The 12,757-nt window shown below is 35.6% G+C and overlaps 1 protein-coding gene across 2 annotated transcripts in view; it reads right to left on the bottom strand.

Moving 5' to 3' along the window:
- Positions 1-615: 615 nt before the first annotated feature.
- The window catches only part of cpeb1a (cytoplasmic polyadenylation element binding protein 1a), a 97,786-nt gene continuing 85,644 nt past the window's right edge, over positions 616-12,757 (bottom strand). For both annotated transcript variants that reach the window (XM_039773563.1, XM_039773562.1), the window contains exons 9-12: positions 9,382-9,580; positions 7,690-7,784; positions 7,520-7,600; positions 616-1,983 (exon numbers count right to left, since the gene is read on the bottom strand). In XM_039773563.1, the coding sequence (XP_039629497.1) occupies positions 1,873-1,983; positions 7,520-7,600; positions 7,690-7,784; positions 9,382-9,580 (486 nt within the window). In that variant the 3' untranslated portion in view covers positions 616-1,872. The remainder of the gene's footprint in view (positions 1,984-7,519; positions 7,601-7,689; positions 7,785-9,381; positions 9,581-12,757) is intronic.

Genomic DNA, 12,757 nt, shown 5'->3' on the forward strand with positions numbered 1-12,757 from the left:
ACTATTAAAATAGAGATATTGAAGCAAAATAAGACTAAAATTATGGTAGCAGGTATTTACTTCTGAGTGTAAGGCGAGAAGCACATGTACTGGATCCTTTGCAGGGCTCAAATGGACAGCCAAGCAGGGGGAGAAAAAAAGTGTGCTGCACACAATCCAGTAACTGAAATGTATAAATGAAGTGTCAGTTTGACTAAACATTTATGAAGCACACAAAAACATTCATGCAACATACTTATTTTCTGATTCATGATGACCAATGCACATTTAACCTTTTTTGCATAGATTAATGGAGCCTTTTTCCAAAGGAGAATGCCAGAAGAACATGGATTGAGAAATCCGGTTTCTGACTTAAGGATTATTCACTTCAGATTGTGTGCGCACATGTAAAACATTGAATGTCTGGATCCAGTACTAAAAAAGATCAGCTTGCAGTTTGAAGCTTATGATGCATATCCTTCCAGGCACCTCCATCATCTCACCTTTAACACAAGATAAAATTTATCCAATGAGAGATTGAACGAACAGATCAATTCAAATGAGTGCTTTCTGGAATGCTGGAATATATATAGAGCAGAATTCCAATTATCACAAATGGGGAAGAATGCAAAACAATTAATGCTTTAACACTTTTATTTGTGCCCAAAGTCAGAACATTAATTCACAACTATGTTTCTGCAGGGTGGGCCTCTGCAGTCCACAATGAGGTAGAACGCTCTTAAAGAAAACAGAAACATCTCACAAACAAGCAACTGGGCTAGGCAACACGGCATAAAGCTCAGCAGTTCAATTTAGGGAGGGGAAAGGGGGTTTGCATGTAGGAAGGCACACCATCTCTTTGGCACATAGAATCAGATCAGGATGTAAAACAAAGCCAACCATAAGGCAACAGTTCTGTGCTAGAATCAAGTTAGGCTTTTGTTTCATACATTTAAACAGTATTCAAGCAATACTTAAGACTTTTTAAATTTCCCCTCCCAACTCCTAAAATATCAAGAGCCCTTAGCCATATGCCGACCATATCTGTTCCTCTATTGAAGCAGACAAAAATAGTGTTTAAAAAACCCACTATTCACCCTTTAAGTGCAAGTTAAAAAGTGCAACATTAAAACTATTTACATATACAGATCTCAAAAGTAGTTATCCGGTCCAGTTTCATTTCCATTAATCCAATCAATTTTTTTCTTTTTGCTTGCATAAACTAAACTAATTTTTTCCCAACAGCTCCCAGACCAAAAAAAAAAACCTAAAAAAATTTAAAAGCCGCCAGTTAGATATAATTCACCATATTGTCTCGACTTAAAACAGCTGTGTAAAAAGAATTCTTGGTAAAAAAACTGCATAAAAATCTGAAATGTAGCAGGATAAATGAAGCCAAGCTGTTATCTTTGGGAGTAAAAAGCACCAACTGACTACACAGAAAAGGTAATGCAGTTCAGATGGGGGAGAAAAAAAAAAAAAAAAAATTACCAAAAAAATTTAAAGGCACTGTTTGGCAAATGCCATAGTGAAAGGCAATGATACTTGCAAATGTAAGTCAAAAATATGCAAGGCATGTTATTAAAAATAAACCTAGTTAAAAAATAATGAAGGCATTTGCATCAACACCTTCTTCAACCCTGGCCTCACTTTGCTTCTCCAAATATGGTGACAAGTCTGGGAACTGCAGAATGGCGGGTGCCCAATCACCCAAAAAAATTCACTGTGCATAGTGCAATCGTGAACAAGTAAACAGCAAAAATAGCAAGTGCAATAGTGAACTTTCTACACTTTTTACTCCTTGTCTTTGCAGATGTGCTCCTCCCAGTTAGGGTATCTGCAACTGTTCCTTCTCAGCAGGTTATGTAGAAAAGCCTTCAGTTCTGCTGCTGCTTAACTAGAATCACGATTCTTCTGATTGCGCATAAGTGGTCGATGATTGCTGAGAAAATCCATTGAGTGCTGCCAATGCCAACATGAGCGACAATAATATTTGAAGCAGGCCTAAAAGGTTTAAAAAAAAAAAAGTGGGTAGATTGTGTGGGGTTAGAAGACAGACATTTGTGCAAGTTGAAAAGGAGGCATTTTATAAATTTACAATTGTTTCTTCTGCAAATATAAATTTTGCATGTGTAGTAGTACTGTCACATGTACAGAGTAATGAAATTCAGATACCATCACCACTCTACAGCATCAGGATAAACAGTATTTTTAAAATGCATAATTTTATAGCAAACATCTCATAAATGTTGCAGTCCTTATTTTCAAAATTGTTAAATGTCTTATGTTAAAACACTGGATAAAACTTAAAGCATTCAAGTGTTGGTTATACTCAATTAAATAGCTCTGGTAGGATTACTTTAAAAAAAAAAAAAACTTCTTGTAATAAGGCTCTTGGGGAACAACAATCAGTTAAGTGAAAACCTTTTTCAGTTACATGAATAGTCACATGAAGGTGTGGCAGAAAAGTAATGAGACTGGCAACACTGCAAGCGATCTGGCAACGCTGCGCTGTTGTCCTTGATAGAGCACGTGTATCAGTACCCTCCCATAGCTCAATGCGAGTTTCAACTCCTTCCGTTAACTACGTGATTTTTGTGACTGCTATTAGCGAAGTTGTTTTTGGTTGTGTGTCACAAAATGGAACAGCGGAATTTGGAGCAACATTGTGCCATTAAATGGCAAGTGTGACGTTTGAAAAGTTAAAACAGGCCTATGGGGAACATTCTTTATCCCGAGCTCACGTTTTTCGCTGGCACAAATCATTTTTGGAAGGCAGAAAACACGTTGAAGATGAACACTGTTCAGGGAGGACTTCAACTTCGAAAACCAATGAAAACATCGAACGTGTGAACACTCTTGTGAGATCAGACCGTCGTTTAACATTAAGAATGTTGAGTGAACAATTAAATTTGAACAGATTTATTGTTTAAATTTTGACTGAACATTTGCACATGCGAAAGGTCTGTGCCAAAATGGTGCCGAAAAACTGCCCTCTCCATAACAATTTTTGACCTCAAAAGGCATTCCTGTGGTTCTCCAGCCCCCTTATTCACCTGACCTCAGTCTGTGTGACTTTTTCCTAAACTGAAAAATGTCCTCAAAGGACGTCATTTTGGGACTTTAGAAAACATCCAAGAGTGTAACGGACATGCTGAAGACCATACCGGTTGAAGACTCCCAGCGCTGCTACCAACAGTGGGAACAACGTCTCCATCGGTGTGTAGCTGCCCAAGGGAACTACTTTGAAGGGGATAACATTGATGTTTGGAAAAAAAAAAAAATAATAAACTTTGGTAAATAAAAAAAAAATCAGTCTCATTACTTTTCTGCCACACCTCGTATATTCCAAACATACATATTTCATTAAGTTTCTCACTTCAGTCTACAGTATGTACCTAGGATACATATTCTAAGAACCCATTACATCCATTATCTGGTATAGAATCTCAAACCTCCATGTCTCACTTTAACCTGGGTGGTTTTTAAACTACAGGGACACTAGTCAAAGATCACACCTTACTCCTCATTAAGTTTTGAAATATAGGTCAAAACCTTCCACTACTGTCATAGGAGTTCTTGGCACTTACACTGTACATACCTTGGAATTGCCTTAATGCTTGTTTGCAGTCTGCTTTCTTCCTTGCTAAAATTAAACTCTGCCCCATACCTTCAAACTACTGCACTATTTCTTTCAATTTCTACTATATAATTCTAGAGTGCTAAAACTTTCCTACTTTGGATAACATTTTTCTGTTAACTGTACATAGAGTATAACACATTTTTGCCTGTTTAACAAAAAAAGGAGCACCAGAAAAAAAAAAAATTAGATAAGATTGCCTCTATCTACATAGTGTGCATTTTGTTAAAATCTTGGTTTATTCTACATTTTACATATTCACGTCCTTTTACTTCTCTGTATAGGCAACTGTCAACCTAACTCATACCTTTTATCTCCTCCCCAATATATTCATTGACAGGCCTACTTGATTTTCATTATATACTGTACTTATACTTTAATTTTTTCCTTTATACTTATTGTACTTGTTTTGATTTCCTGTTTATTACAGCCTTTAATTAATCATAAGCAGACTTTCATTTGATGCGTTTGGTAGGTGTTTAATTTATATAGGGTTCAAAAGTTGTAATCTGGTGCAACAGGAAAAATTTGTCTTTTGTTAATGACTCAACTTTCATGGTGTTAATTTCTAATGAAGCAGTAAGGATATTAATTTGTCACATTTCACTCTTAGCTCAAAAAAATGGAATAAAAACATGACAAATGCAGAGAAAGCCTACTAGCATACTACTGTATTAGATATCCTGGGTTTGTAGGCTTCAGATATACTTGGCATTCTGCTGCCATCTACTGTATCATACATCACATGATTACCTGGAATTGGTTGGAACTAGAACAGATATTTTGTGCATTCGGTTTTGACAAGATGGGATACTTAGACTTGAATTATCTTAATGCTCCATTAAAAATTGTACTTCTCAAACTTTACATTATGAAATACTTTTATTCAAGTCACTTTCTAGAAAGGCACCTCTACTTCTACAAAAAAGTATGGCCCTTAGGATATGGTTTTTAATATTTGTGGGCAAATGACATTGCATTGTCCGTTTTAACCTAATTTAGATAAAACTGGTCTGGTGATAAAATGGTATGCCAACAGGCAAAAAGTAGGACTTGCACTACTATTTTCAGAATTAGACCAATTTTCTTTTGCATCATGTTCATCTTGCATAACACATACACAGCATGCCATAGATTGAAGAAAACCAAAAGGAGTTTACAAAATGCATGTAAATGCAATAAGTTACCCAATTTTAACCCAACACAAAACATTGCAGGTTTGTTTCTTGATATTTTGGTTGAATACTTTGAATAAATAGAACAGATGAAGATTGTGCACCCATTTATTGAAAAATTGCTCTATTTTGACAGGTTTTTGAATACTCTTAACTTTTATACAAATCAAAAGCAAACCTGCATACACACAAATCTCATGGCAACATGTCATGTCACATGTTAATACACTGTGGCTGGTTTTAAAATCCAGAATAAGTGCCCAAGACTATACTGAAGCTAGTAGCTGGAAGCAAATTTCATAAGTAAAACTTCAAATACCAAGTTGTCATATGGGGGGCAGGGAACAGTCAAATATCTAGTAAATTAAATTGTAAATGAACAATTGAAGTGAGCATATTTAAATGTCAATTGGGATATTCAAAACTGATTTCAAAACATTTCTACATGCAGTGTGCAAGATTGGTTTATGTTCTTAGTTGGATTACTTTAGTTGTCTGTTCCCTTGATTAAACACTATCCAGAGGAAAAACTATCATAAGTGGAAGATATAAAAACACCATCCCCAAAGATTTAGCCCTTTGATCCCTTTCTACCAGAATGGGAGGTTGGTTGGTTGACAGGGCCACCAATATCCTCCAATGCAGGTGGCAGCCATCAAATACTGTAATTAAATACTGAAGTGGAAAAAAATTGGGACCCCCGCTGCAAATTACTATTAGTAAACTTAACATGTTTTCTGTTTTCTTACATGCAAGTCACATTTTGTGCCTGTCCTGATCAGCATCAGCTACATGCAAAATGCTGCAACAATTCTGTGAGCAAACTTTACATCGTTTCTGGGATCAAGTACTAATGAAAATCAACAAACTGAGCTATAATTGTGTCAGACAGAGAGCCGATTAACAGCAACAAGCTTTTATTAAAAGAAAAAAAAAGTTCCAATGATTGGTTGTTTTATGGCACTCGCCACACATATGGAGACCCCAATAAAGGTCTAGCTTAGGTTAGTATTTCCCACTGGTGATATCTTCCATTATTTTGAGATAAATTGCCAAAACGTGCCTCATTTAACTGTAAGGCTACAATGGCACAATTTGTCCAATTTCAAAACCTCTTATTTTAGCCTGATTTTAAATTTACACAACTATTTGTGGAGTTATTGGAATTTTTTTTAATGCTTTCTGTGATCCAATGTATTGATGTATTTTTGGGCAATATGCAATACTTCATCTCTATTAGGTTTAACTGGTAATTGATAACTGATAAGCTGGATAGCTACAAGTACAATGTTCATGGATCAGCATTATATTGTTAAAGATTAAGTACAACTACAAGCTTCGATGTTGTGGAATCATGAACTACTATAGGTGCTATCTGGACATGGTCTGGATTGTGAATGAGAACTGACACCGCTATTTGTGAGGTTGCAAATTACTTTGAAAACTGTATATGGAACAGTGATAAGAGGATTAAAATGAAGCGTTTTGAAGAGTATATTTTAAAAAAGTATTCAAAGTCCCATCATCCAGTGATCTGTGGAGTAGGCAGATATTCATTCTTATATCTAGCAACTCAGGCACATGAACTTGGCAATGACTGAATATGTACTCTTATGCAGACTAAAGTGTTTTTATAAATGAGGCTAATGAATAAAAGGAGCTTTACGGAATCTTAATTTCACTCTGCTGGGTCAGAATGAAAGCTTGTGGAAGGCAATTGGGAAGAATTTTATTTTACAAATTTCAAGTTGTCTATGTTTAAAAGCTTTTCTACCCACTGACTGCAAGGTAGAAACTGAAAGCATTCTCCCAACTCCACCATATCGTATTAAAATCTTTCATAGACAAAGCTTGGTCAGACAGAAAAACAATGAGATCAAATAAAAAAATCAAGTCACAATTTAAATTCATGTAATCCATGTCTGGCTACTGGTATCAGTGGTATTGGTTCAGTGAAAATCAACTTTTCTATTGGAGAAAATGTGCTCCCTGGAACTTGGTTCAAATTTACAGTGCTAAAGAAGGGACTTCCAAAGAAATGAGCAGCATAGCAAAATCAAAGTAAGGAGTGCGGAGTTAAAAGCCAATCATGCTGTACTGTATTGAAGGCCATAAAGGCAGACCATTAATATCCAACATCAATTACATAAATGATACAGTATGTGAATTAGAATTAACCAAATTCAGCAAAGGTTTACAACAAACCAATCTGAGCTTTGTTTGCAATCCACTATAAGCAGGCAACAATATTCAAAGTCCCACTGTACAATTGCTAGTACATGACTGGCATTTCTCTTACAGAACATACTTAATGTTTGGTTGTAAGATTGGATACTTGTAAAATCACTGTAAAGTTACTGCATCATCCAATGGTATTCATACCATATTGGCCAAGAGAATCCGATCCTTTGGAAGATCAAAGGAGATCAAAGACATCTAGTGATTTACAATGATATTTTGAAAAGTCATAGCAGGTTAACAGTCCAAAGAGCAAGACAGTAGAAAAAGATTAAAGATGCAACATTACCACATTTAGCAGCAGACATGTTTCGCATTTAACCAAAGACACATCCAGTCCTATCTACTCATTTTACAAAGAGGATAAGGGGGTTGAAAACTATATTCTGTAGTATAAACATGACAACCAGCCAAAAAGAGACACCATTCTTAGCTGCATTAGTCAAATTGCTAAACATTTCCATCTTTAAACTAAGATTTTTCTCACCTGATCTCTGCAAAAAAAAGGCCCAGGTTGACGACTGCAAACTTGGCACATTGAGTCTTCAAGATATGGGTCAATTTGAACCTAACCAAAGTGAAAAGCATTTGTAAGAAGCATAAGCAGCAAGCTGATCAGCCCCACCCCCAATATGATACACCCTAAATCAAGATTACCTTTTTAGTAAACTTAGGAGTTTTTATTTCCACGAAGGCTGCACTGACAGCTTTCAGGTAACTGCGTTGATTGTTAAAAGTAACACGCCCTGAACCTTTACACAAAAAAAAAAAAAAAAAGTTACCACATGTAACACTGCATGTAAAGGACTATACAAATACTACTTGACAATTTTCCCATACAGCTATCTATATGCTGTAACTGTTCATTGTCCAAATTAATTTGTAAGACCCTTATATTGAGCTGCCAAATACCAGGTACAGAATTTTGCTTATTTTGTAAACAGTCATTTAACCAGATGTAGAACATCACAATTCCAACCAAGACAGTACTTTTCAGAGAAAGCAGTTTTTAAAGCAACCAGCACACAGGTGCCCCATAGTAATACACGAGTTTGAATTTTAATGCATATAAAGGGATTCACCAATTACTGAAACCACATTTTAAAACTACCCTTTAAACCTGAGAATTTTATTTCAAATAATCACTTTGTGAATTCTGTAGATTGGACAATCCACATAAATAATGGCACCCCTCTTTACCTCCAAGCCTAGGTTAATCCAAACCTATGGACCGTAAAGTTACATGTTTGAGGGAGAACTTCATTAGTAATGTTAAAAAAAAAAAAAAAGTAGCTTTGAGCTATGCAACATTAACAGGATTCTTGGCACCCACATCTTGAGCTCATGGGTTAAAATCCAGAAATCTACACAATGCCCTGGAATCCTTTAATATAAATATGTAAAACATTTAGTGTTTTACCTTTCTAACACCACTTTACTGAAAAGTAGGATCAAGGATGGAAAATGGTAATGAGTATAAACACCACTCTGGAGGTTTTGAAATGTGCTGCTACTCAAAACAGTCCTAGCATGCAACACTGCTGGATCAGAACAGAAATTAGATCTCTCAAGGTATACAATTTCTTCACAGGATGGAACATTAGCCATTGAATATAAAAACAAACAAAAAAAAACAAACACAAAAAACAAAAACAAAACCACAAAAAAACCACATTTACCTTTATAAACTGTAATACCAATTAAACTTTAAATTGAGTCCCAAGAATTAAAGGTATTACCAACCCTCAAATGAAACCACACAGATGCTATCCCCATATTCTATATTAAATCTCAAATCTACTTTGCATAATACATTTAGAGAAGCACAGAATACAGCTTCAAGCTATACAGTGTTTTCCTATACATGGACATACAATTAAGAGTATAAAGGAGGATTTTGAAATCTGCCCTGAAAGCCATTAAAAAAAAAAAAAACCCACACGGAGGCATGTGGTTGTAATAGTTCTAGTAATTTTTGCAGCTGCATTTTGAACTTCCCCAAAAAAGACAGTGCTTACCTACAGGATAAAGTATCCATATAAATCTCACCACTGTCACCAAAATCCATTTGTTTTGTACATTTTCTAGTCTCAGGTTTGAGCCAGTGATTTTAGAATGGCCACATTAAAGGGCAGGATCAGTTATGTAATGAGAATGGTTAAATATTTATCCTTTATTTATTTTTTTTTTTTATCAGATCAAGATATGAATTTACAACTTTGTGGGAATTGTGTTTAATTGAATCATTAGGATTTAAATATTAGATCTCAATTTACTCTTACATTTTGAAGAGGCATTATACAGAATATACTGTTTTAGCTGGTTCCCATGTATCAATATAGAACTTACCAATTGGATACTTGTGCTTATCTGTATCAATTCCAGCATACATCACACCACCAAACAGGTCATTCATGATACTAGCAAGAGCTTCTGCATTAAGCATACCATGCAAGGCACCTACAAACACTGTTTTGCTAGGGTCAAGACGCTGAGAAGGGCAACGAACAAAATTGCTGTCTGAAATGATCCAAGGAATAACTTGTACCTAAATGGAAAGAGAAAAGAAAAAAAAAAATTGTAACCACCACATTAACATTGACTGTATACTTTTTTGAAACAAAAAACTGGAAAGTAATGCTGATAAGTGAACACTTTTGATGAGCTATACAGATCTTGTGCAATGAAAATTTAGATTTTGAAATTCGATAACTTTAGCTTTTGCAAAAAAAAATAAATCCAAGTACAAGGATACTGACTCAATACTGTAAGCTCAAAAGAAACATTTAATATCAGATATTTATATAAATTTATAAATTGACACTTTGAAAGTAGTGCTCGCTCTCATCTTCTGAGGTTTGCTCATCATTAAAATAAATCTTTAATCCAGACATAACTGTTGCATGTACAGCATCTCTCAACAGTTAATATGTATGTTGAATTATGCATGCTTTAAAGTACTTTTAACAATTGCTGCAGTATGTGTTTCCATATAGCAGATGGTATCAGTTTAATGCAAGAAACAAATTTCAGAACATATGTAGTCTATTTCAATATAAATGACTTGGATAAAAATTAAACCCATAGCTTGCGAATTCACTTATTTCAGCATTGACTGACCACTGATGTGGGTTGTGCAGGTGTTTGTGTCTCATAGCTCCAACACTATGGCTTCAAATGGCACATTCTGCATGTTCTGGACATTTGCAAGAGGCATTTCCCTGCAGTACGGTTGGAATGATAAAGGAAATGTGTACCTGAACAAAGTAAAGTAAGTCTAAAATACCCACACAATAACTATAATCGTAATAAATGAACAATGAAACACTGGAGAAGCCGTGGATTAAATAAAAAGGCTGTAGTTACTAGTAGGGAGACGGGAATCCCGTGGCGAAGCACGGACGGTCTTATATAGGCAGGCAGCCAACAACGTGGGAGGCGTTGGGATGGGGGACCCAACGCCGCTTCACACGGTGACCGAGCTTCAGGCTATGGACGTATATATGTACGCAAGTAGGATTCAGTTAGCGTTGGGAACCCGTGTACCACATTTCTTGAAGATGGGCCCACAAGTAACAGACTGTTGAAAAATTCAATATGACGGCCGACAGTGGCATCATACCACCGAAATAAGTATGTACATTGGTTTCAGTTAGCGCAGAGAAGTTGCCTACCAAATTTCGCGAAGATGGGGCCATAAATAAGTTCAACATGGACCGTTGTGTAGAATTTCAAAATGTAACCTGCTTAACTTTTGTAAGTAAGCTGTAAGAAAGCCTGCCGACAGATTTTATTTAGGATATAAAAATTCATTCTATTGCTGCTTCTTCTGGGATGGTTACTCTGTGTTTTCATGTCTACTCTCGAGAGTCTGGGACATATGCAAATTAATGTTCTAGTAGCCTATCCGATATTCTTTTGGCTATTAGAATATATGCACACTAACCTCCTTAGCATTAGACCCAAGTGTCACACAGGCAACTGTATAGACTTCTCACCTGTTAGACCCAAGGATTACTCAGGCTGTAAAAGTGCCAGAGTTTGTGCCAAACATTGCTCAGGAAATCGTGCCTGTTGCTTATGCAACACTGCTATAAGTGTTACCCAGGCAATGATGCAGACATTTCTCCTAGCCTCATAATGGCATCTCATTTTTCAGCAACCCAGGTATTGCATGCTCGACAGTGACACGAGCAGTGATGACAAAGTGAATCTTTCTTCAGTTAGTAAAATGAATCGATTCTGATGAACACTGAAGTGATGTTTGTGTCAATCACACATGTGCATTGTGCTCTTCAAAAAACAACAAGTCTGGAAAGAATCCATAAGGAATCATGCTATTGCCCCAACAGTGAAGTTTGTGGTATCTTGAAATGCTGAAATACCTGAACTATTTTGACAGTATATACTTTGCATCATTAGTCATTTGTATTCTTTCTACACTTCTGACTTTCTACTGTAAAACTTGCAAGATGCAAAGTACAAAGATCAGATTTAAATGTCATTTTTCAAACCAAACAATGCTTTACATGTTCCCCCCCGAAAAAACATAACACTGAGGCTACACTATTAAAAGCATTTAAAAGCCAAAAGTGGAAGGGAGAAGAGGGGGAAAAAAAAAAAAAAAAAGCTGACCAAGCAAGCACACTCCTGGGTATATTACAGCAACCGACATTTTATATGAATGTAAATCCATTTGAATTTCATTGCATACATCTCAGGTATATACTGTAAATGTGCACAGATTCATTTATTCTTTAGCCAATTCTCAAAAACATTTGACTTCATATAATCAGAAAGAGTGTGGCATAACTTGTCAGTGAAGCTTACCCTTCATATTTAAGTCATTTCGGACTGTCTTTATAAGCATCAACATTTACACAATTCTGCCCATAATACCTGCAGTGTACACTTATGAAACCTGTTTAAGTATTTAATTAAAACCAGCTCACGTGAAACCAAATTAAGAAAACCTACTTAAACACATAAGCAATATCTGTAAAATAAGCAACAACAAACAGTCATCTATGCGGCTGACAAATATTGCCTTCTATCTAAAATGGTCTACTGTATAGAATATACGGGGAGGATGGGTTGGGGATGAGGACTGAAAAAACAAACGAACTGGGTAGAACAGCTCTTTGAATAAATTTTCCTTTTTAACATGAAAAATTTTACATCTACCTTAACCAAGTCTACCTCAGCAGCAGTTATCATAACAAGCCCTACAAATTCAGACTACTGAAGAATCACTTGTCACACTACTGTAATGAAGTGATAAAGAATACACTTCAAATCCTCTTTCTACAGAATTTATTTATTTATTTTTTTTTAAAAGATATTCTAACAGACATTTGTATGAAGCAAAACTGCAATTAAACTGCTTTCTATCCTTGAAATGTATAGCATTAACACCCATGGACCTAAACTTCCCAAAAAAAAAAAAAAAGTTACAAGTAGGCAACAGTAAACGTTTTCTCCTACTTCATATTACAGAAGTGGTGTTCCCTTTTCTTTTGCACCCAAAACATGTGCTCATTTTGACCAACAATCCAAGGTTCTTATAAATTTACAAAATACTGCAGAAACATGCAAGCATACATTAAATCACAACTTCTGTTGGCAGCACTCTCAACATGTTAATCTTTATTGGTTTGTAGTACTTTATTTGCCTAATTTTATGCATCATTGCACTGTTTCTCAATCATTTAGTTTTTAAACATGC

Source organism: Polypterus senegalus, chromosome 12 (assembly GCF_016835505.1).
Source record: "Polypterus senegalus isolate Bchr_013 chromosome 12, ASM1683550v1, whole genome shotgun sequence".
Lineage (NCBI taxonomy): Eukaryota > Metazoa > Chordata > Cladistia > Polypteriformes > Polypteridae > Polypterus > Polypterus senegalus.